Raw genomic sequence first — 25,062 nt, forward strand, 5'->3', positions numbered from 1 at the left:
CCTCCTCTGTGTCCTCTTACGCTCTGTATGTACGGGATCTCTACTGTTCTTTGTACTTTCACTACCTGTCTGGAATTACTAAAGGATGTGCTCACCTTCTTCATCCAACAGGAGGAATTAGTAATATTACCAGAAACCCACATACTCCTCTTTTATTCCCAGTTTCTGTGATGGTACCTCCATCAATCAGTCATCTGAGCCAAGGCCCGGGGCACTAGTTCCAACCATCACATCTGCCTAACTCTCTAAAACTAGCAGGTTGCTGTGTCAGTGAGGATGCTCTTTCCTGCAAGTAGCAGAAAACCCGCCTCACCCAGAGGTTTTTTAATCTCGGAAAACAAGTAGATGTGAGGTAGAGCTGCTCGGGGATTGGCTAATCCACTGACTGGAAAGTGTCATCAAGAACCTGTGCTACCTTCCTCTTTGCACCTCATTCTCTCCATGTCGGCTTTGTCCTCGGCAGCTCCCCTTGCGGTCACCAGGAGGCTGGCTGCTGAAGTTTTAGTCAACGTATTCACTTAGGGCAAAATCCTGCAGCTTCCCCATGTGCAACTTTTTTGAGTGAGAAAGCTTTCCCTGGATGGCCCTCAGAGGACTTCCCCGTACCTGTCGCTGGCCACACCTGGATCACATGTTCACAGTCATGGGCAATAGGAAAGGCTTGGCATGGTTCGTTTAGACGAATCACAGTTTAACAAGGAGCTAGAGGTTGGGAAACTTGCCTTGTGCATATGGACAAGCTAAGAGTAGACACTTGAATAAAATAAGGGCTTGGAGAGCAAGAAATATCAGGGCATTGAATGGTGGAGGGGCAGACAGCAGGGTCTGCTGTGATTGACAGACCCTCTTGCTTTCCCCCTTCCAGAAGCTCTTAAAGCCATCTCTTCTCTCCATTCCCAAGGGCACCGCATTAGGTTATGCCATTTATTTCTTATTTAAAACCTGCATTGACCTGCTATTTTTTTTATCTCTGTCTGTGTTGTCTTCCTCCAGTCCTTCCTGTATATGGCCAGAGCCATCATTCTAAAATTCAAATATGGTCATACCACCCCCTCACTTTCAGTTTGCCAGCAGCTGTCTCTTGCCCGTGAAGGAAAGTGAAGTCTTTAACCCAGCATTAGACCCATCTTGGATTGCAGATCACCTACCTGCACGTGCGTGTGTACACGCACCCTGGGGCTTGCACACCCACACACAAACTCACCCTGTGCTCAGACACACGGCCTCCTGAACTTCCTGGAGTGCGCCTGCAACTCATTCTCCCTGCCGAGCGTGTGCTTCTCCCTTCTCTTGTCCTGGCAGCTCAGCTTGCTCATCCCTCCCCACTGAGATATTTTCTCTTCCTCCCTTTCTTGCAGTTGTGCCCTCTACTAGCATGGCACGTATATTTTTATAGGAACTTTCCTGTCTTCCCTTATTAAAAACTGTGAGCTCCTTGAGAACAGGGATGATCATATATATATTCCTAACGCCTAACATTGGCTGGAATGTAGATGCTCAGAATTTTTTTGGAAAATGAAGTAATATCGACTACAAATACCATTTTAATGAGACAGTTATCTCCGTGAAGCCAAAGAGGAAGTCGTAAGGACTTGTGGACTCTCTGGTTCCTCACTAGAATGTGAGCTCTTCCAAGGCAGCCCTTATCTGTCCTGTTCATCACTGTTTCCATTGTCTGGAACAGGCCCTGCTACATCAAAGGTGCTGAGTAAATGTTGACCTTCAGCCTAAAACTTCCCATTGACCTACCCCACCTTTTAATATGCTTTCTTAATGGGGACCAACCAGATTCTTTTCTCTTTAACTTTCTTTATGCTTAATAACATTGTGATACCAGCATTCCAACAATGGGTGGTCAGCCAGTGGGCTATTTTTTATTCAATGAATATGTATTAACTACATACCATGGTCCAGACAGTGTTCCTGGCACTGTTCCAAGTACTGGAGCTACAGCAGCAGACAGAGCAGACCAAGGTCCCTGCCTCTGTGGAGCTTACATTCTAGTAGAGGGCTGGGCGAGGGGCAGGCAGTAAACAAAGGAAATGTGAAATGTGTATGTACACGAGGTGCTCCAGCACAGCAGAGGGAGCAGGCCGGGTGGGGTCAGGGAGGCCCCTTTAGAGAGGTGACATTGGAACATAGACCTTTATGGAGTGAGGAAGACAGTGACAAGAAGACCTGAGAGGGAATCCCTCAGGCACAAGAACGGTCAAAGGCCTTGAGGTACTCCTGGCATTTTCAAGGGAAAGGACGTTGTGTCTAGAGCAGGGAGATGAAGCTGAGGAGGTGGCCAAGGACAGAGGGACCACAGACATGGACAACTTTTTCAGGGAGCTTTGCAACAGAGGGGGAGAAGAAAAATAGTTCGGGAGACTGGAGAGAGATGGGGGTGAGGTTTTTGTGCTGGAGATGATGATCCGGCAGAGGAGGCAAATTTCAGAATGCAGGAGAGGGGAGACTTCCTGCAGCCCTGACATTGAGTGAGCAAGCGGGGAGCGGCCGGCCTCAGGTCAGAGCGCAGCCAGTTCACTTCCCGGAAGTGGGAAGGCAAGCCTGCGGGCCCAAGTGCAGGCAGGTGGGTGGATGTGGCTGGTGATGAGAGCTTGTGAAAGTTAAGCACTGTTTTGATGACTATTGTCTTCTGAGTGAAATAGAATGCAGGGCATCAGCACAGAGTGCAGATGCAAAGGAAGTGTTGGAGGTTTAAAGAGAAAGGCTAATGTATGAAATAGGGCATGTGGTTGATGTGGGATCACATGGCCACATGAGTCTTCACGTGCTCACTTGTATGTGGCTTTGGCCTGGACATACCCAGGCTCTTTGGCTGATCTGTTGAAGCCCCTAAAAGAGGCAGTAAGACCGGAGTAACCATGTGACAATTAGGTAGATGTGACCTGTGGCATTTTGTGTTCTGACTTACTGCATTCGGTGCTTGTGCTGGACTCTTAAGTTCTTGTTCTTCATTCTTTTTGTACCGGTTCAAAGCTACTACAGTAACCCTCCAGTCTGCAACTAAAATCTTCATCTTGAATGTCATTCATATTGCCCAATATGTTATGAAAATCTTAACACAAGCACCTTAAAATCATACCAGTGTTTGAAATGTGCTTCATAATTGTAGACGTAAAATTTTTTGTAGTTAACAAAAAACTATATATACTTGGTCATGTGGAATAGACTTAATTTATTTTTTTAAAAAAGATATAATGGAGTTGACCGCTTGGAAACAAAGTCAAAGGTTGATCGAAACCAGAGGAAAGACTGGAGGGCAACCTCTGGTAGCAGCAGAAGACGGTGACCAGGGAGGAACAGGTCTGAGCCAAACTTCTGTGGAGCAGCCTAGAGGGCTGGTGTGGGGCTGAGCTTTGGGGAAGGGAAGAAGTAGGGTTTTTCAAGAAAGATTCAGCGCAAGGGTGATCAGTAAGACAAGGTTTTGGAAGGTGCTGAAGGAGAAGGGGTTTGTACCAACAAAAGCGTGTGGCATACACTTAAAATCATTCTGGGTCTTGAGTGGAGCGTGTGACTTTAATAACCTGCCACCGCCTACAGCCACCAGGGGTTGCCTGGGAATAGAGGCGGAGCCAGAGTAGGGAGAAGCAAGTCTGGTCAGTGTCCTGTATGTCCCTGCGTGTAATCTTGATTGGTCTGCTAGAGTTTCCTCTAGTTCAAGTACCCCTGCTCCTTGCAGTGAGTTTAGTTGCTGAATATGCATTATTTATTTGTACTACAGTAGTCATATATGTTAATGTTGTACAGAAGAATATATTTAGCACATCAAATCCGTGATTTCAAAGATTGTATTGCTTAAGATGAGTACGTTAGGGAATACATTTTTTTACCAAAAGTGAGCCAATTTAAAGACACATATTAAGCAAATAATAGAACAGGTATTGTTAAGATAGCAAAAATTGCAAATGATTGAGGGTTGTGATAACTTGTCTAGAACATGGGTTGAATGTTTATTTTAAGAAGAGTATGATAGAAGCCCAGTAGATGTTCTTATTAAATTTTTTTTTTCTTTTCACAGCTGGGCTTTGCAGATCTAAACCTGGCAGAGTTTGCTGGGTCAGGAACTACCACTCGTCGCTGTTTACTGGAAGGCTATGATACCAAAAATACAAGACAGGATAACTCCATCCTTAAAGTAAGCATGTTTCAAGATGTGCGTGTCAACAAATGAGGTTCTCTGCCTTTAAATGAGCACAGCTGTCTGCTGTCAAGGGCAAGATGGGAGTCAGTACTGATGATGTCATAAGCTGAGCACACCCCTGAAATACTCACCAGCTAGGGAAAAAACTACCCAAGTCCCAGAATCACAGATGCAGTGAAAAGTAACAGAATTTCACCTTCGCGATCCTAAGGTGTTTCTCTCTCGTGAGGTGGCCATTCAGGGATCAGCACACTGAACCACTACGGCCTCAGGGCTTGTGGACAGGAGGGAGTATGGTGAATGAGCACCTTCAAATGCTTATAGCTCCAAAAAAGGTGATTTCCAGAGCAGCTGTGGTGGCCACATAGAAGTCACTAGGTCCTCTTCGAACTAGTGAATGAATAGTTGGAACTCACCCTGGGCGTCTGCCCGCTTGTTTCAAAGGACCATCAGGAGCTGCAACGTTCTGGTGGCCGCTGGCAGAATATACTAAATGGGACCGTTTGAGAAAGCAGCTGTAAAGTGCCTTGCACCATGGAAAACTCATTGCATAAACTTTTTGCTGTACTTTAGGTTATCTAATGATAAGAAGTGAAAAATGCTCCTTGATCCTTGGCCCTTGTCTCCTTCCACTGCCGTCCCCTGAGTGTGCCCAACCCTAATCAGACCCAGCTGTCCCCTGTGGGTCTGTGTCCTGGTTGTCGAACGTTGCCGGGAAGTCACCAAGTGCAGCTTAAGTTACTAACTTCGTGCTCACCGCCAGCAAGCAGCCACACTCCACTTCCCTTGTAAGCTTCCTTTCCCAGGGACCTAGGTGTTCTTTTCCTTTTCTTTTTGAATCATGTTTATTTTTCAATTACAGTTGATATACAATATTATATGAGTTTCAGGTGTACATCCCAGTGATTAGACATGATTACAACTTACTAAGTGACCATCCCAATAAATTCATTTCCACCTGACAGCACAGTTATTAGAATATCAATAACTGTATTTCCTACGCTGCACTGCACATCCCTGTGACTATCCAATAACTACCCATGTGTACTTGTTAATTCATCTTTTTCACCCATCCCTCTGACTCTGGTGCCTTTCGAGCTGAGGGAGAGCGTCCGTGTGGGCCCTTTAAGAGGAGAGCCTGGGACTCCAGAGCCTTCCGTCTCCCTCAGCCACAGTCCCTACAGGTTCTTACAGCCAGACCTAGGTATTCGTTTTTCGTAGCTTTTCTCCTCCTGTCTCTACACACCACTCTCACTCTCAGCTAGTGGTTTTGCTTCATCCTTTATTAAGAAAACAGATGCCATTAAACTCAAATTCTCTCCTCTTCCCATCGCAGAATTTGTGTCTTCCAGTCTCTCCAGCCCTATTATCCTTCTTGCTTCGAGTTACAATGAGTGAAGCGTCCCTCTGCCTGTGAGAAGTCTGTCCTTCCTCCTGGGTTGTAGAATCCAAAGCCTAATCCAGAGCTTCGCCCCTGGGAGGGTCCCTTTACCTAATCCTCTCTCCCAGGAATGAACCATCCTCATTAACATATCAGGAACTGGCTCTGGCGACTTCTCACCTCCTCCAGCCAGTGCCCCACTTCTCTCTTCCCCCTCCCTGCGGTTTTGGAAAGCTGCCCGTGCCTTCTCCATCCCCACCTCCAAAGCACTGTTTTGATGGAGTTGGGGACCAGATTGTCGAATTCCGTGTTAGGAGAGGTGATGAGGAAGCCAGCCCAGCACATGTGCATGTCAGCTGTCAGTGGGAAACACGCAATCTTCATTAAGACCTTGAGTTTTAGTTACATGCAGCCCTGGGTTCAGGCCCCTTCACTAGCTGCCTGACCTTGAAAATATCACTTAACCTCCTAGGCTTAAAATAGAAGTATCAATCTCTCATAGGAGCTTTGAAGATGAGATGAAATAATCCACATAAAACCCTTATCTTAGGCCTGGCATAGAATACCTTCTCCAATCGAGACTGTTGTTAATGTTATTATATTATTAGTCCCAGAAGAACATAAGAAGATCCTGTGGCTGATCCTTAAAGGCAGCCAGCAACTAGTGAACAGCAGCACAGTCAGAAAACGTCAGCAACTATCTAGATCCTGATCTAAAGCTGGGACAAAGGCAGAAGCATTCTGCTCTTGCCAGCCACCCGCAGGCACCCTGAGAAGTGACAACACAGCCGGCTTGTGGGAAACATTCCCGACACCGAGTCGCCTGGCCCGGCACTCACGGGGCTGCTGCGGCTGAAGGACTTGCCTTCTGTTCCTGTCTGTTCCACCCTGATTTTTGCAATGACAGCGTTTTGAGTATTGGCGATGATGTTTAATCTGCGTCTGTATAAAGCAGCAATTTCATACTAGGTGTAATCCAGTTGGACGCAAGGGCAATCGTGTTATTCGGCCTCTGTGCAGAGCAGGTGCTGAAGGAGCAGCCGTGGAGGCTGCGTGAGTTCTCAGAGCCGGGCCTCCCCTGACAGGAGACCCTGTGGGGTCACCGTGTCTCTTTTTCTTCCGTTCAGGTTTTGATCAGCATGCAGCTGATGTCCGGCGACCCGTGTTTCAAAACGTAAGTCGATGCTCGGTGAATGAGTTATTTACCTGAAAGTATAATAGTGATATATTTGTTTCAGTGTTGAGGTTCCTATTCTGTAGTGTTTACAAGCTAGTACTAGTTGCTCCCCGGGGTGACTCCCCTGACCCTCAGAGGAGAAGGTACTGTTACCTGTTACCCGGGAGCTCTGCACATCCTGAATCACTTAAACTCTAGGACTTCTGTCATCCTCAGGTTTTAGGTGGAATTATACAAATTAAAATTTTTCAGTTGACCTTCTGGATTTAGTCATATTTTCAATAGATACCTGGTGCCTCACCATGTGCTAGGCTAAATCACATGGCTTCTGTCATGTCTTCTAGACATGACAGAAAGAGCAGGCGGGCTAGGCCCGGTCCCTGGCATCTCAGAGCCTGTATTCTGAAACAGCAGACTGGCCACAAGTGCTTCGGAGAAAAGTAACGCAGGGTTAAAGGACCATCTGTGGTGGGGAGAGCTGTCGCTATTTTGCATGGAGTAGTCGGCAAATCCTCCCCTGTAAAGACGATATTTGAGCGGAGACCTGAGGGAGGCGGAAGCAGGCCCTGCAGGGGTCTGGGGAAAGAGTGTTTGAGCACAGGCGACAAAGACAAAGGCCTTTGGGGAAGAGTGTGCTCTGCGTGTTCAGGTAACTGCCAGGAGACCAGCATGTGGAGAACAGCGTGAGTGAGGAGGAAGGTAGTGGGAGGCAAGACCAGCTGATGAAGAGTTTTGTGGGCCACTGTAGTAAGAGTCTCATTGGCGACTTATAATCTGAGTGAGGTAAAGAGCTCCTGGAGGGTGTAGAGCAGAGGAGTAAGGAGATCTGACTTCCGGCTGCTGGGTAGGGAACCGTTTTGGGGGAGCAGTGAAGGGAGCAGGGGGTGGGGGGGGAATAGGTAGATGAGTTAGGCAGCCATTTCAGCAATCCAGGGTTGGGGCCTGAGAAACTAGGAGAGTGGTTTCCCCATGTGTTGAAATGGGAGGGTCTCCAAGAGGAACAGGTTGGGTGTTGGGCATGTTAGGTTTGAAATCCCTACTCACATCCAGCCAGTATGTCAAGGAGACAGCTGGACATGATATGTCACCACAGAGTTTAGCGGGAAGCCGAGGCTGGCGATACAATCCCAGAAACCATGACATCAGCAGCACCTGCAGAGACACCTGGTAAAGCCATGTGACTTGGTTAAATGGTGAGAGGAAGTGGATATAAAGAAAGAAAAGCACAGCGGTGTGGGGCACTCCAGAGTGTGAAAGGCTGGGGACCGGGGAGAACAACCAGGGAGGTGGGAGGGAGGAACCAAACGAGAGGACTGTCCCGAAACCAAGGAACCTGTTTCAAGAAGGAGGGAGTGATCGACTGCATCACAGGCTACAGAAGTAGATCCCAAAAATGGGGACTGAGGGCTGACCTTTGGCTTTTGCAGCATGGACGTTATCGGTGACCTTGACCAGCACTTCGGTAGCATGCCCTTAGACGACAGCCTTGTGGAAGGGGGTCAGAAAGGGTTTTGGAGGAGAAAATTTGGGGACAGGGAGTGCAGTGGTGTCCCCCCTCTGCGGTTCTACTTCCTACAGTTTCAGTTATCCACAGTCAACTGTGGTCCAAAAATTTCATGTGGAAAATTTCAGAAATATACCGTTCATAAGTTTTAGGGCGCATGCCATTCCGAGTAGCATGGGGGAATCTCATGCTGACCCACCCTGTCCCCCTGAGATTTAAATCACCCCCTTAGTCCAGCGTCTCCACTCTGGACACACTGACCCACCATCCGTCACTTAGGAGCCATCTCGCTCATCAGTTGACTCCTACGGTATCACAGTGCTTGTGTGCAGATAACCCTGACAGTGTTGTTACAGTTGCTCTATTTTATTACGCGTTCTATTGCTGTTAATCCCCACGGTGCCGAATTTGCACATTAAACTTTACCATAGGTGGGTGTGTGCAGGAAAACAGTACCTCCAGGGTTCGGTGCTACCTGCAGCTGGAACACGTGCCCCGCAGATAAAGGGGACGGCTAGGTTTGTTCACTGCTATGAATGGCCCAATCGAGAGGGAGAAGCGTGGTGTAGAGGAGAAAGAGAGGAAAACTGCTGGAACCAAGAGGGAGGAAGGCAGGGAGCATGGCTACAGATGCAGATACACGAGAAGTGGAAGCACATAGAAGTTATTGTCAAATTGCTCCTGGTTTCTGAGTGAAATGGGAAGCCAGGTGACTCCTGAAGAGCAGGGCTGTGCAGTGTGGAGGTGGGGGTGGGGGAAAGAGGGAAAGATGTGTAAAAGGCTCTCAGAGAGCGAGAGAGTGAATGGAATGGGAGGGAAGGAGGGATTGCCTGTCAGCAATCTGGAAGACACTTAATAATTAAACATGAAAGTTAATTAGATGTTATTTAAATCTCTGAGAAGAATATGTTTAGAAAAGTAAGCATTAATTATGTCCCTATGCATCATCAACTCCATGACGTTAATAGCAACATCTGTACAGTTCTCTTCTTATAAACCTTCTCGTAAGGATGAAAAATATATGTTTTAATATAAATCAATTATCGATTAAAACTATGTGTTTTCCTCTTACTTAGCCTTCCTCTGCTGTCTTCTCTCAAGCCATCATTTCCTGGCTTTTTTCTTAATTTCCTGTTCTCTTGGGACTAAACCATTTCGCTATACTCTTTTTGGTTTCTTGGGTGACAGGTTTTTTTTAGTGGAATTACTTTAGGGTAAAAGGAGAAACTGAATAGCAAAACTTAGTGGAAGAAAATGAATTCATCGTTTCTTCTCATGGGCTTTTCCTGAACAGTCTCTTACTGGCCCTTTCTCTGCCGTGTTCTCTCCCTGCTTGTGAAACCTAAGTGCTAAAAAGCTCAAAAACAGGTCCCCTTGGGTTCTGTATCAGCTTCACAAATACAGTTCTGACAGTCTAGAGTTTATATTTATGGAGACTTTTATAATTCATTAGAATAAACAGACATTACCTCATCACAAGAGAAATAAAAATTAGGAGAATCAAACCCCCAATATTTGTTTTATCTTTGAGTGTCTGAAATTATGCAACTTTCAGTGCAAAAAGGGCAACTCTCCCACTTACACACACTGAGTAGGGATTGAACAGAAAAATGTTTGAACTACTGACATAAAAAGTAAATTTTTTATCAATTTATATTTTAACATATATCAAATATGTAAAATCACAGTACTACTTAAGGACTGAAAAGAATGTTGGAAGTTATCTAGTTTGGTGATTTTTTTTTTCCAGAATATTTAGCTACAAATCTATTTACTCAACTGTATTATAAATTCCAGTATGTGACATTTTTCTAATGAGGGTCAAAAGGTGTAAAACCCTCCTACCCCCATGAAGGGAGCTCCATGAAGCCAGTTCAAAAGTGTTTGTATGATCCAAGTTCAAGGCGCAGAGCAACTAACTGAGTGACCTGACTGTGTGTTTGCCTGTAGGACACAGATTTAAATGACTGCTGGAGAGGCTCATTCTGCTCTTCTCTCTGCTTACGTCTGCCTTTGAATTTTTCATGATACAAAGGTTTTAAAATCTAGACAAACAAGAGGGGGGAAAAGATTTTTAAAATGCAAAAACAAAAAGGAAAGGAAAAACACACACACACACACCCCCAAAAACAAGAGTAGAGCTGACCCTTGACATTGTCAGAGTTAAATGCGAGTTTGGATATTCTAAGAGCAGAAAATCTGTGGCATAGACTGTGTGATTTTTCTGAAACAGGTTTTACACTGTAGGGCCAACGTGTATGAAGAAGACAGCCCCTAACCACCTGCCCCCAACTCCACTTTGGAGTTCTCTACAACTCAAATACCCACCACCTCCTGTAAAAGAATGGAGCCGGCCCAGAAAAGAAAGCCACCACTAGCGCCGATGAAGGAGAAGAGTGTTTCAAGAGGACAGTCATGCTCTGTGCTGGCATTCGGTCACGGTGGAGAAGCAGCTCTAGGGGTGCTGTGGCCTTCTTGAATAGGGAGGGCTTGGGAGCATTTATCCTTTAGAAGGAAGGAAATTAAATCATTTGTCAAAATGATTTAATCAAGATTACTGTCTCCCAGTTTCATTCTTAGCACTGTGATTTGAGTATTTTCCATACTTTTAAGTGAGGATGTTGAGTCTCAGGGTCCCAGGATGCACCCCTTCGTTTGGTACCTGTGCCTCCGGTACCTGCCATGTGCCGACATTTACCAAACGGAATCACGACCAGCTGCCTGCCGCTCTGGAGGACTCACGGTCTGTGTGGGAGACAGACACATGGCACGGGGAGGACAGGGCCCCCAGCCACTTCTCTGGGAAGTCGTCACTGAGGGAGTGACATGGAGCTAAGTGTTAGAGGACAAAGAGGAAGAGGAGTTACTGAGGGGAGGAGACAGGGAGAAGCACTCCAGGAGGAGAACACAGCTGGCCCAAGTTTGTGGCGCTGTCCTAGGGCGCTGAGTAGTCACACAATACCCCGTGGTGGTACTGCCATCGTGGGAGGTCATTTTTCCTGTGCTCTTAACGTTACTGTGACATTAAAACAAACAAAAAAAAACATCTCTTTTGTTCTGTAGTTGAGCTATATTAAACCATTTCCGATAGGGGATATACAAACATTTTCAGAACAAAGGGGGACTCAGTGATGATTCATTTGGCATGCTGAGCTGTCGAGGGAGCTGCCCAGGCCCTGCTGGGATCTTAGATTCTACATTTACCTTCCTATCAGCCCCTGTGTGGGTGAGTTCTGTCTGCAATGCTTTGGGGCCCCAGGATTAGAGCAGTTCGTGCAGTGGCTGAAATTATCGAGGGTTGGGGTTCCCCAGGTTTTCCAGACTGCAGGCCAAGGGGTGCTGCACTGAGGGTATTGCTGAAAGCATGGTGGCTGCGAAGTCGCCAGGAAGGAAAGAGTAGAGCCAGAGGGAGACTGCTAGCGGGGAAGGGAAGAGGCCTCGGGCTGGGAGCTCCCAAGGTTGGGAAACAGGTTGAAGAGGTGGAGGGCTGGGGACACTAATCAGGCCATCTGTGAAAGGAAAACCAAGGAACTGGCATTCTAAAGATAAGAATTTTTGTCCACAAAGAATTGAGGCAGGCCTGAGCCGCCATCAACAATTTACGCCTGATTATAGACTCCATTCTTGGTGTTTTCTTTTAGTTTTTCTTACAGAAAATTGAGTGGGGGGGGGGGGTCACAAGCTGTTTCACAATACCTCCCAGCAGGTCCTCAAATAACTTTGTTTTGTTGTAACATTGATTAGGAACTGAACCTTGTTTATCTCAATTGGCCTATTGTGGAATTGGCCTTGTTCCGCTTCAACTTGCAGAACCCACCCACGATGTTACGTTATGTTATGTTATGTTATGTTATGTTAGGACTTGCTGTGTTGACGATACAGCTTTGGGTCACTGAAGAGGCAGGTCTGGGCCAGAGCGCAGAGGGCCTCGGGTTGCTATTCTGAGGAGGTTGAGCTTTGTCCCTAAGGAGCGTTTGAAGTGTTTTAAATCAGAGAGTCACCTGTCCGTACGCACATTTCAGAAAGGGCACAGTGACCGTAGCAGGAAATCGGGGCTGGGAGACTCGCAGTGCCACCCAGGACAAGGACAAAGGCCAGACTGAAGTCCCTACTGCAGGTGGAGAAGACATGACGGATTGGAAAACGACTACATGTGTATTAAGAGCGAGTCTGAGATTTGGAAGCTGATTGGATGTGGAGAAATGGGAGTAGGAGGGGGACAGAGGCAGTGGGGGGCTCTCATTGGGTGACTTCTCAGGCTGTGATGGCACTTGCAGAGAAAGGGACCTCGTGAAGGGAGCAGGCTTAGGTGAGGGTGTACTGACTTTGATGCTCCTTCAGGACAAATACTTGAAGACTTCTCAATGGGACATGGAGTTTGGGAACTTAGGAGATGCTGGGGTATAAGTGATCTATAAATAAAACAGGTTTAGTGGCGTTCTTACGTGTCTGTGTCCTTAGGGCCCTGAATCAGCTCCGTGGTCCAGGGGCCACCTTCCTGGTTCAGCTCAGTCACCAAGTCTCCAGAAATGTGGTTTTCCCTTGGAAAATCAACCTCGAAAGGCCAGGGATGATTTATTTAAAAAAAAAAAAAGCCTTGTTAGAGCTCAAACCTGCCCCTCCCTGCTTCACAGCTTCCACAAGGAGATAGGAGCCCTGAATTAGCCGAGAAAAATATACGCACGACCAGCTTCCAGAGAATCCAGCCCAAAAAGCAAATCTTTATGACTCTCCCTGGGGCAGGTGAACTGTTTTCAAGAAGAAGGTGGAAAAGAAAACCTGTATACTATTTAAGAAGTTAGTGGAGCCCACAAGTGTAGAGAGTGTGGGCACCGAGGCAGAAGGTGCGAGGTATTTCCCTCCAACCTCAGGTGGGAGGGGCTTGCAGGGTGACTAGGGCTGACAGATGGAGCGCCCTCCACTGGTAGTGCTGGGGACGTGCTGGCAGAGTCCTTGTCTCCTTTCCCGGCTCTCCTTCTGGTCTCACGTTTTTGGTTGTGTGAACTCTTCTCCCCCCACCATGAATTGTATTCAGGTTTGAGGACGCTCGTCCATTATTTGTTGATTTCTATTAATATCACCTTCAAAGATGTAACATTACAGGCACCTTACTAAGGCCGTGTACTGACTACACAGCCAGTCTCCAACCTGTGACCCAAGTGCTGACCCTTCGGAATGCTTATCCACAGGCCTCCTTCTACGTCGATGTCCATACCAATTGCTGGGGAAGCCGAATCTCTGGAAGAAGATAGGAAAGGGGGAGAGACCCTCAAAATCCATCTTGGAATAGCAGGTACGGGCGTGTAGTTGACTGGTTTTTTGCCTCGTGAGATTCCCGTAGTCCCTCCCAGATTTAAAGTTCTGTGGTTATGTGGCCTGAAGTGGATCAGCGAGTCTCACAGTTTCAGTTACGCAGCTTTTAGTTAAACTCTTCATCTCATCTCAGTGCTACGCTGTGACGGATGAAAAGCCTAATGTTGTGAAGACACGGCCCCCACCCCCCACCCCCCACAGCTGCAGCAGGGCGCTGCAGGATTGGGATCTGTGGGTCCTTTGAACCTTCCCGTTAGCTCCTCCTCGTCATTTTTTTTAAAGATTTTATTTATTTATTTTTGGAGAGCGGGGAAGGGAAGGAGAAAGAGAGGGAGAGAAACACCGACATGTGAGGGCAACATTGACTGGTTGCCTCTCACACATGCCGCAGCTGGGACTGAGCCTGCAACCCAGGCCCATGCCCTGACTGGGAATGGAACCGGGACCTTTCACTTTGCAAGAAGGATGCCCAGCCCACTGAGCTGCACCAGCCAGGGCTGAATTCCTTCTCTACTGCTCTTCCACAGGCTCTTGCTCTCCTTCCCCCTCCCCGTCTCTCACACTTTTTGTAGCCCAGCTTCCAGAACGAACATGCTACCCTTTATTCCCAAACATATACGCAGCCTGGCCTCTGCCTCTGCCCTCTCTTGGTGTCTCCAGTGACATGACTGCCACTTCTTTGGGCATGTTTTCTGTTCTCAGCTGACTTGGCCATTTATTCCTTCTCGAAGCTTTCTCTTGCCGTGGCTCCCATGCCTCTGGCCTTTCCTTTTCTAGCATCTTGGAGGCTTCTTCATCTTGTTTCATCTTCCGTTTAAATACTGGTGTTCAACAGGGTTTGGTTCCCTGTGCTCACTCTCCCTGGATGCTGTCATCTGTACCCTCGGACGTAACTACCACAGAAATGCTAATGTGACCATGTCAGAGAGACTTCCGTCCTTTCCATTTACACATGTGTGTCACCTGCCACCTCCTTCCTGAACTGCAGGTTCCTATTTCCAAATGCTGTTTGGAAAGGTCCACTTCACCTTCTGTCTTATACTGAAATCCATCCATTCATCTTCCTCCTCAGCGGGATGCTCAGTTCCTCACGATCAGGTCTTGTCATTGTGTGTCCAGCATGATGCCAGGGACACGGCAGAAATTCAGCGGGTGGCGAGTGGGTGTCCTCAGGTGTCTCAGTTCTGCATGTCTATCTCAAGTCTTCCCGCCTCCTCGTCCTGCATCTTCTCTCTCAGTTATCTGGACACTCACTTCTGCTGAGGAGCCACTGCTATTGTCCGTGCCTACCGGTCACCTCCCACCGTCGGCTGGGTCATTATGAAAACCATCACCCCTCAACCCATTTATCCTGTTGCCAAAATGATCTTCCCGAGATGTAGATCTGGTCATGCCGCATCCTTCTGGAAAAGTCCTTCAGTCACAGACCCTTGCTCCCCTCCCTTGTCCCTGAGACCCTCTGTACCTGCACCTTCCGTGCCAGCTCTGCCCGACAAGCTGTGCTGTCCCTGTGCCTTTCGCTCCTTGTCTCGCTGGGCAGCTCCTAGAATGGGTGAGGACCGGGAGTCGCCCTCCATCCTCCAGGAGGCCTCTCCCCCGCTGGCAGGTGGCTTTCGCAACCCCTGGCTGTTGGAGCTCACAGTAGCGGCTTTGTGGTGCTTGTGCGCGTTTTCGCACTTGTCACTGCTTCTGCTTCTGAACTCGCAGCATATGGTCTGTCCCATTTATCTCGTACCCCCCGTATCTTACACAGTATTGACACCTAGCCTGGTAAGAGCTTAGTAAATATTTATTGAGTGAATACATTTTGTAAACCAATAGGTAAATGGATGAATCAAGATCAGAGCCCACGCTGAGAGTAAGGTGTCAGTCCTGCGTAATTTCAGTCACAACTGAGTCTTTGAGTTCACATGTCGTTGTCTCTGGTCTGTGGCTTCAGGACCCCGGTATTGCAGGATGAGGCGCTGGTGTGCACTGTACCTTCCAGTCTGTCCAGGAATGAGGGCCCTTTGCAGAAGGGCCAGGCCACCCCCGTGGTGTCTGTATTGGGCGGCACGTGTTGGTCCCACTGTGCTCAGTATTGCTTATGGAGCTGCTGCCGTAGTTGCTGCTCACTGGGTTCCCTTTCGCCTCTAAGTGAAGAGCAGCTCTGTTTCCAGATACTTCACCCCCGTGGACACAGTCACGGTACTGCTCTCTGGGCGGGAAGCCGGGTCCTGAAACATATCCTTGGCCTCTGGGACATGCATGCTCTCAGGGAACTGCTGGAAATGGCCTTGACACTGCTTTTTTGTACACTGACTTTGAAACTGAATACTATACATAATCTGTTGCCTCACTTGCAGCGCTGTGCGCACAGGCCTGTGGCCGGTCACAGCCCGGCGCTGGCAACGTGAATGTCGCCATAACCAAGTGCTCTTCCGTTTCCTGCGGTGGCGGGTGTCTGAGAGCAAGATTCCCTCAAACACTGCGCAAAACCCTGGCAATGCTGTGAGAATTTGTGAGAGTACATCTGACTCATTTTTTATTAGAAATGCTAAACAGTAAACACTGAAGGTTTTATTTAAGGTAGAGTCCTGTTAAATCTTATGAAAAATACTGTATTTCTTCAGTAAACTAAGGTATTTCAGTTTCTTGCTTTTCTTGCAATACAGTTGTTCCCATAGTACAGACTTAAAGGAACCTCTTTCACTTTGCAACTGGCTTTTCTTGATAATGAACTTGCAAGTTTATAAAATCTGCAAAGTAGAATGCAATTGACCAGGCCTTGTTGGCTGTAATAGTAACATTTTGTTATGACTCACTACAGATCTTTCAGCAAAGAGTGCCTCTATTCCAGATGAACTTGGTGCCTGTGGACATTCGAGAACATCAAGCTATGCAAGCCAGCAGTCCAGAGTATCAGGTAGAGGCTGGCAGTGAAGCTGAGGTCCTTAGACACTCGTTGCCCTGACGGGCCTGGAAATGGCTGCGGGCGGGAGGAGAGGGTTTGACTGCAGTGTGACAGCTGGTGTTGGCGTCACACCCACCGTGACTTTCTCCGACAGGGTACAGCTCCTGCCACTCTCGGTCGTCCAGCTTCTCTGAGTTCTGCCACAGGAGGAACACCTCCGTGGGAAGTGCCTCGACAGGCATTGAAAGTACTCTGGAGCCGTGTGATGAAGTGGAGCCGAAAGGGGCGGAAGCAAACCTTGATGCAGCTGATGAAGACACAGCTTCCGAAACACTCAACAGGTGTCCTTTTGGTCTCAGCTTAGGCCGGGCAGGGGGAGGGGTGGGCTTTGTTTTCATAACACAGTAAAAAGGAGGACGATTTTTTAAATTATTTCCAAAGGGGCCCGGTGAAACAGGATTCGGTAGAATCTCAGCTGAAGCGGGTTGATGACACCAGAGTGGACGCAGACGATATTGTGGAGAAAATCTTACAAAGCCAAGACTTCAGCCTGGACTCCAGCGCGGAAGGTGTGTGGACCAGCCCTGAGTACGCGCACACTCGCGGCATCCGGGGGGGTGTGCCCCAGGGGTCAGCAGCACAGAGGAGTGTGTATCGGTACTATCTGTTGCACATTTGTGAAGTGCATTGCACACCCATAAAAATCAGAAGATAGCTTTGTAGCTCATTAGTTTCTGAGAGTGGGAGTTAAATTTGGGAAGGAACAAGTTTTAGAAAGGTAATGTTAAAGAAAGCTCTTACTGTATTTTTTAATTATGCATCAGTGTCGGCCAGGTTTGTCCCTTAAGATATATATTTACATCTGTTTTGTCATAAAAAGCTGGGGCGTGAACTTGAAATGATGGTGAATAACAGAATCCTTCCCGCCCTCCTTCGCATTTCCACTGAAACTGGAAAATTTACATGCCACCCATTTGAAAGGTGTAATTACTAGTGCTGGTGTGAATAGAGAGCAGTTAACAATGGACTCGGTTTCATTATGTAAGCGGTTGTAAAGGGAAATAATTGAACCTCTCTTGTGGAAATCCGGAGGAAGAGCTGCCTTCTTTACTCAGTCTTCAGAAAAAAGCTTTAGGAAAGTTGATGAGACACAGCAATTAGGGTAGCTCTTAAATTGTCCGCTTTAAACCATGAGGGTGGCTTTTGTAAGTCTTTAATTTCTTTAATAAAACTGAACTGTAAAATAGGAATTTACTGTAACATGACTGTCGTTTTTAACGATAATCATTGTTCCCACAACAAATGTTTTCAATGTGCAGAGGAGGGACTGCGGCTGTTCGTGGGCCCCGGGGGAAGGACCACCTTCGGCAGCCACCACCGGACAAATCGGTAAGTAGTCCCAGCAACGCCTTGCAGGGTGAAGGCCAGACTGGCTTTTCCTTCAAGTGTCCGCGCATAGAAGGCAAGGCTACAAAGTGGTGTGAGGCTGAGGATCAGATGCACAGATCCTGGTGGTTTCACAGGAAGCGTTTCAGCTGTTCGCTTGGCCCTCGGTGTTCCTTATTCTGAGTAGGCTTCAAATTATATTTTATATGTTTGTTTGGCGATTTCCTCAGGTGTGCTTTTAGGATGTACTAGTGGAGGACTGGTAGAGCATTGGCAAGGTGCAGTGTAAAAAGGACATTTAGAAGAGAGTTCTTAGTCTGATCATTTTGAAAGATCAAAGCGTAATTACATTTTTGGTCAGTAGTCTTGTCTGTCAGGAGCTCTTCTGCGGCCGCGTAGCAACAGACACTGATCTTAATCCCTCTCGTACTCTCCTTTGATCCCGTTCTTCTTCCGGTACTGCTTTTATTGAGCGCCTGCTCTGTGTTCAGCGCTTTACAGGGCGCAAAGGGTGCAAAGGAATTTTGATGTGGGAAACTACTATGATCAGATGTGATAGGTAGGTGAGAGAGGAACACAGAAAGATGTGATGAGAACGGAGGTCATTGAAAAGAGGCTTACAGAGGATGTTAACACAATTTAGACCTTTCATAACTTTCATTGACTTATCCGCTCATTCAGTTCAGTAACTATTTATTGGGCCACATTGTGGGAAAGGTCACAGAGAGGAAAGACCAGCTCTTACCTCAGCTAGCTTATGGTCTAGCACATAAGTTGGCAGATATAGCCCTAGGCCCCAGCTGGCCCACTGCCTGTTTTTGCAAATAAAGATTTATTGAAATACAACCACACCTGTTCATGCCCTGTGCTACAGTAGCAGAGTTAAGTAGTACAGCAGAGACCATATGGGTCACCAAGCAAAAATACTTTGTACCTGGCCCGTCCTAGCAGGTGAGATAGACTTTATAATAGTATGGTAAGCACCATCATATAGAGAGGTAAAGGAGACTCTCAACAACAGAGATGGGACCTCACTCAGACAGAGAGAACTTTCTGGAAGAGTTGGCACCTGCAGAGCATCTTCGGGAGAATAAAAGACAGGTGGGAGTCACCAGGCAGGTATGAGGGAGAGAAATATTCCTGGTAGTGGGAACAAATTGAAGGAACTTACAGGCGTGATAATTATGATATATAATTATATAATAATAAGTATGTTTTACTCAGCTCTTACATTATCTCTGTAAGTACTCACAACATACTATTATTAGTTTTTAAAAAGAAGAAACAAGGACACAAAGAGGTTAAGGTAAATCACCCAAGACCGTCAGACTAGTAAGTAGTAAAATCAACATTCAATTCCTTGTCTCTTTGATTCCAATGCCTGTTCATTGTACTTGACCATCACACCTCTCTGGCTTTGTCTAAATAACCCACTTAAAGAGCTGCCAGTAACAGCTTCTTCTGAGGAGAGAGGCGTGTGAAATGGAATTGTGGGACATGAGGTTGGCAGGTTTCTGGAGCACTGGTTTTTAGAAGTTTTCACCAAATCTGGAAATTCTCCAGCCGTTGTTCCCCCCCTCTCCTGATACGCTGGCCTACAATTCTAGCCCCCAGCACCGCGGAGCTGCGACCTCTGGTTGCCATGCAGAGCTGTGGGTGGGTCCCCCCACGTAGTTTTCCTTTCAGCAGCTGAGGCAGAAATGGACACCTCTCCATTCCATTCACATTCCCTGGGGAAAACTCAGTCACGCGGCCACAGCTGTCCACAAAGGAGTTGAGGAATTGTCGACTCTAGCCACGCAGCCTGTACCTAGCTAAAATTGTGAGCAAGGGGAGAGTAGATTTGGGGGTACAACCAGCAGTCTGTCAAAGCAAGCTAGTGAAGAAGTAACCCCTCTTTGAGATCATTTTCCCTTTAAAACTATATTAAACAGATATAATTTACAGTACAGACTGTGGACAAAGAAATTTGCATATCGATTCAAAGAATTGTTGCCCTTCCTAGGGAAGGCTTACGTTAAGACACCACACTACTGCCCTGGCTGCGTGGCTCAGGTGGTGGGAGCATCATCCTGTACACCGGTTGTGGGTTTGATTCCTGGTCAAGGCGCATACAGGGGGCAACCGATCAATATCTGTCTGTCTGTCTGTCTCTCTCCCCTTCGCTCTCTCCCTCCCTCCCTCCCTCTCGCTCTAAAATCAATAAACATATCTGCAGGTGAGGATTTAACAAAAACAAAACACCACACTATTAAGTCAGCTAAACACTATTATCCAGCCCTGACTGGTGTGGCTCAGTGGATTGAGCGCTGGCCTGCTACTTAAAACATTGCTGGTTCATTCCCAGTCCAGGCACAGGCCTGGCTTGCGGGCCAGGCCCCAGTAGGGGGGGTGTGAGAGGCAACCGATTGATATTTCTCTTTCTCTTTCTCCCTCCCTTCCCGTCTCTCTAAAAATAAATAAAAAATAAAGTCTTAAAAAAAACCCTATTTCCCATTATTTCTGTGCAAGACCTGAACTGCCCGAGTCAACATATGTTCTTGGATGGACTGATTTTAGGATTTACACATAAACATTTTTGCCACCATGTGTCGATAGGGTAAGAATTTGGCACCGTTACTAGATTATTGTGGGCGTTAAGTCTGAGAGGATGGGGGACTGGACTAATCCGGTGTGTTAATTATAAACATTGAGTAGTCAAGTATTTTCTCCCTGTGATGTGTTCAGACCTTGTGGAACTCAAATCTGGTAGAAGACGCCTAGTGCACTCTCTCCTTGGAGCCCAGGTTAACTGGAACAATTTCAGTCACTACTGCTGAAAATGTTAAAGACGTTTTTCCCCTCCTGCTGCTTTAGGGTGGTGTCTGGAGCTTATGAACAAGTAGTGATCAAGCGCTAGAAGCCGGGCGGGACCCGGAGCCTCCCTGGGGGTCTAAGATGCTGCGGGCTGTTGAGCCGACAAGGCGTTGATTCAAGCACGTCTGAGAACATGAACCTCTTTAAAAAGGGAGCCTGTCCCCTGCCCAGAGGAGAGCCAGCCCTGGTTTCTTCTCTGAGAGGGCCCGCCGCTGTCCTTCCCGCCAAGGGGACATCGGAGCAGCAGGAGCAAGGCTGCGTGCCCTGTGTGTTTAGAGGTCCACGGCTTCTGCGGTCAAGGCACGTGGCTCCCAAAAGACTGCTTGTCCTTTCAGAGCATCACCGCGGGGGAAAGCCACACTCCCCGCCTGCGTCTGGTTTTGCTGCTGAAGTACAAAATCCGAGATAGAGGTGCTTCACAGATCTGGACTCTAATGTCTTAATTGTGTGTTTGAGAGACAGTAAGTGAAGACGGAAACCCAATAAACTCCGTCAAGATAGTTGTGATTCCTGTTAAGGAAATCTTCCATATTATACTACCGACAGTATTGTACTAAGTTCATTAACTTTTTAATACAATAATTGATAGAAAAGTGTGGGTGTTCATGCTTTGAGAAAAAATTATGCTACAATTGAGACATGTAAAATGCTTGCTTAATCTAAATGTATCAATTGAATAACAAGTGTATTTAAGTCTGAGACACATGAATGGGTGTAATGCCACTATTAGGCAGTAAGTATTGATCCTCGTTCATATTAAATGAGCTGCAGAACTCCCACCAGCGCAATGTAAGCGATTCAGGAGAAGTTCAGTGTTCAGTGTAAGGCACCCCGACATCAGAGCTGTCTTAACTAACTGAATAATGTCTGCTAGTTTCAGGAGTCAGAGTTTAGAACAACTGGAGGGAAATTGTGATACAGTGACAAACACAGCAGCCTTTTCTCTGCAAGTTCACACTTACCTGAAACTGAAAACAATTCCAAGGAGGGAGTGGATAAGACAGGGGACAGCCCGTTCACCTGATCCTTCTATCTTAGCCCCTTTCCCCCCCCCCCCCCCGCTCTCCCGCCCCCACCATGATCAGATTCTATGCTTGCTTCTTACTGCATCAGAAATCGGCTGTTTTGAGGCAAGAATAGACGATAACATACATCAAACAGAGCTTTTAAAGTAGGGAAATCTTATCAGCACAGCAAATAAACCTGAAGAGTTTTTCTGGTTTTAGGTGGCAGTTTCTGTGTGGAAAGATCCTAAAATTGGTATCTTGGAATCACTTAGTGAAGGAAAATGTAGATTCTGTACAACCAGAAATTCCCAGTCTTTACTTTCAAAACCGCGTCCGAGCAACGTGATGTGTTAGAAGTACTTTGGTCTAGGTATTTTCATATTGGCAAGCTAAGGCAAGAATGTTATTTTTAAGAAAATAGTATTTTAATATCCAAATTGAGAGGTTGGAGAACATTGGAATATTTCACGTTAGGACTTTTGGGGTTTTTTTTCTTTTTAATATTCAAGGATTGGGTATTCCAAATGAACCCCAAACTACTTTTACAAGTAGATTCTGAGATTTTTTTAAAGAGATGACACCCCCATATAGAATATTTTGAATGTCAAGAGACAGGATTTTCTGTGCCATCCAACTTTCTTTTTTATGATTCGTTTTGAAGGAAAAAAACTGACCCAAAGATTTAAGTTTAACCAAGAAAAATGTTGTCTCAAGGGATAAAGACTTGCTGTCTTCGAGTAAACAAGTGAATGATTCATTCATTGTGTATTATAGGAAAAAATCAAAGAAAGTTTTCAATAGAGATATGACGATATTGTTTAAGAGAGAGATTTATTATAACATGTTTTAAGAACCTATTTTTCTATTTTCAAAATATTATTCCTAGGCTATATTTTTTATTGGCGCTTCTGTGAATGATTGTGCAGTTTTGAGTGATCGCTACAGCCAGGCTGTGAGTGAGTTCGGCGAGGACATTCATCAGCCACGCCAGCAGCGCTGTGAGCCGGGCACTGACCCTCCGGCTTCCGCTTGGCTGCCCTTGGCCAGCACCTTTACACAGGCCTGGCTCTCGGTATTTAAAAACGATACAGAATTATTTTTTAAATCCAAAATGTAGATTTTGAAAAGCATAAAAATCAGGCCTTTATACATTTAGCAGCCACTAGGTAACATCTTGCTCTATATATGAGTCAATGAAACAAACCTTTTAATAAGTAGAAACTGTAGGGAGAAAAGAGAAGGCGTGTCCTCTGTAGCCAGTGAAGTCTGGATTCGGTTTACTCTAGTTCATGTTCCACCAGCATACTTTGCAGCCACATTTCATTTATTACAGCCCTTAGAAGTATGTGTTAAAGGTTGCCTGAGCGTCTGCCTTACTTCCAAGTTTTCCTTTTCTCAGAGCACGTACTGTTAACATCTTAACCATGTAGCTATTGCAGAAAGTCTGCTTATTCAATACCAAGTCCACTTTTGGTTTCATTTTGAGTTTAGAAAATGGAATTTGAAAAAGTAGATCTTAATACATTGATTTCTAAACCTTAAACTCCAATTTCAAATCACCCAGTGTTTGGAGAATTTGCAGCTGGGTAACATTTTCTAACCCTATGCCAGAGAAAAAGGATTAATGGTATTTTAAAACTAGTATTTGTGGTAAGAGTCTTAAATACCTTGTTCAGGGGAATTACAGAAGAAGTGGGTCAGGAGGCCACTTCCTGTCACTTGTGCTGGTGACCGAGACCAGAGGGGATGGGAAGGGTGTCTGGGGACAGAGCAGGCCCTGGGCCATCAGTTCACACTTGGACGGTTGACTCCCCTTGGTGTTGGTGAGAAGGCTCCGTATACAAATAGCTGACTTGGATTCGTATTTATAATCTGACCAAGTCTAGACCAGGAATCTCAAAGTATCTACTGGCCCCCAGTCCGAACACAGTGAGGTAGCAGTGAGCTTTAATAAATTGAAACACCCAGAAATAACTTTAGGCTTTCAGATCTCCACGCTAACGACCACTTGGCAAGCTCCAGCCGACAGGATTCTCAAACACGCTAGTGAAGCATTCTGAAGAGTTAGGCTTCCAGGATAAATGAGAACGCACTGAAGAGCCTGGGCTCATGTGATGGGCTGTGTTTTATTCTGGCAGGTCTTTACCTGGGGCAGTTGGGAGACTATACTCGGTCAGTTCTCCTTCATGGTACACCACGTGACTATAATCAGGTACTGTAGTTGCTGTTGTGTTTTGCCACTATTTATGTGTTGGCTTAGGTACTATGCATAATTTTAATAGCTGAGATGTTAGAGAATAAAAATGTAAAGGATGGAGTATGCCTCTATTAACCCTGTTTTAAGACTGCTCTGGAAATAAGGCCTTCTTATTCCCTTATATATCTGACTTTTCACATGATAATATACAGGGTGGAGCAAAAATAGGTTTACAGTTCATATGGAAAATAATACAGTAATTAATGAATACTAATCCCAGAAGAAACTGTTTTGCCGAATCACAACGGTAAACCTACTTTTGCCCCACCCTGCACACACACAGTTTATTTCAAATGGTTGTGTAGTGATTTCTAGCTACTCCTCTCTGGGATAAAGCTGGCAGGTGTTTTAACGTACGCAGGCCATGTGTCCTGCATTTACAGATGTTTATGTTCATCCTATAAATGTAAGGAAACTCTCTTGCTGATAGTCATTGACCAAATCCCTTGCAGAGGAAGACATTTAAGGTACATTCAGTTCGGTTGTATTTTTTGGAAATACATCTTATTTGGGGGATTGCCTTTGTTTTATGCATTTATTTGTTCCTGTGGAAGTTGATGCAGCTGTGAGTAGTCATGTGAATGTTATTGAAGTAGTCAAAAAATTGTTACTGAAGTGATTCCATTAGTATTCTGATACTTGGAGAATGACCTTCATTTTCATATATTTCTTTGTTTTACCTGCACAACTATAAATCCAGGAAGTGTTTTCTTTTCTTTCTTCTTTTTTTTTTTTACAAAAACTAATTTTTTATTGTAAAGTATTTGTAATAAATGTCAAGGTGAATCTTATACATGTTCAATAAAAATCCTATCTTAAAGTTCAGAGTGTTGTTTCTAGTTTAAAAGTTCAGGTGCAAGTCTGTTACCTTCCGAGGAAAGAAAGCAGCAGTGAAAGGACTTGGGTAGCGTCTCCTGGGGCTTCCCAGGGAAGGACATTTCTCTGCGCCCCGAGCGGCTTCTGTGGTGGCGTGGTCCTGCACCTCTGAACGAGAGGCCTGAGTCTGTATTCAGAACCCCCTCTGAACCTGTTTCCTGATCTGGGATGGAGATAATACCACTGACTCTTTTGGGTGGTAGGATGTTAAGAACCTGCCACTGGGTAGGCACTCGGTGTTTCATCAAGCCAAGACTGGCCT

At 46.1% G+C, this 25,062-nt stretch overlaps 1 protein-coding gene across 1 annotated transcript in view; it reads left to right on the forward strand.

The window, feature by feature from the left end:
- EEIG2 (EEIG family member 2) overlaps positions 1 to 21,713 on the forward strand; it is a 48,541-nt gene extending 26,828 nt beyond the window's left edge. The window contains exons 4-11 of the mRNA XM_053915564.2: positions 4,028 to 4,144; positions 6,659 to 6,705; positions 13,402 to 13,505; positions 16,335 to 16,430; positions 16,573 to 16,759; positions 16,860 to 16,987; positions 17,738 to 17,807; positions 20,661 to 21,713. Of these exons, the coding sequence (XP_053771539.1) occupies positions 4,028 to 4,144; positions 6,659 to 6,705; positions 13,402 to 13,505; positions 16,335 to 16,430; positions 16,573 to 16,759; positions 16,860 to 16,987; positions 17,738 to 17,807; positions 20,661 to 20,703 (792 nt within the window). The 3' untranslated portion in view covers positions 20,704 to 21,713. The remainder of the gene's footprint in view (positions 1 to 4,027; positions 4,145 to 6,658; positions 6,706 to 13,401; positions 13,506 to 16,334; positions 16,431 to 16,572; positions 16,760 to 16,859; positions 16,988 to 17,737; positions 17,808 to 20,660) is intronic.
- Positions 21,714 to 25,062: the final 3,349 nt, after the last annotated feature.

The sequence above is a fragment of the Desmodus rotundus genome, chromosome 12 (assembly GCF_022682495.2).
Source record: "Desmodus rotundus isolate HL8 chromosome 12, HLdesRot8A.1, whole genome shotgun sequence".
In the NCBI taxonomy this organism is placed as follows: Eukaryota; Metazoa; Chordata; class Mammalia; order Chiroptera; family Phyllostomidae; genus Desmodus; species Desmodus rotundus.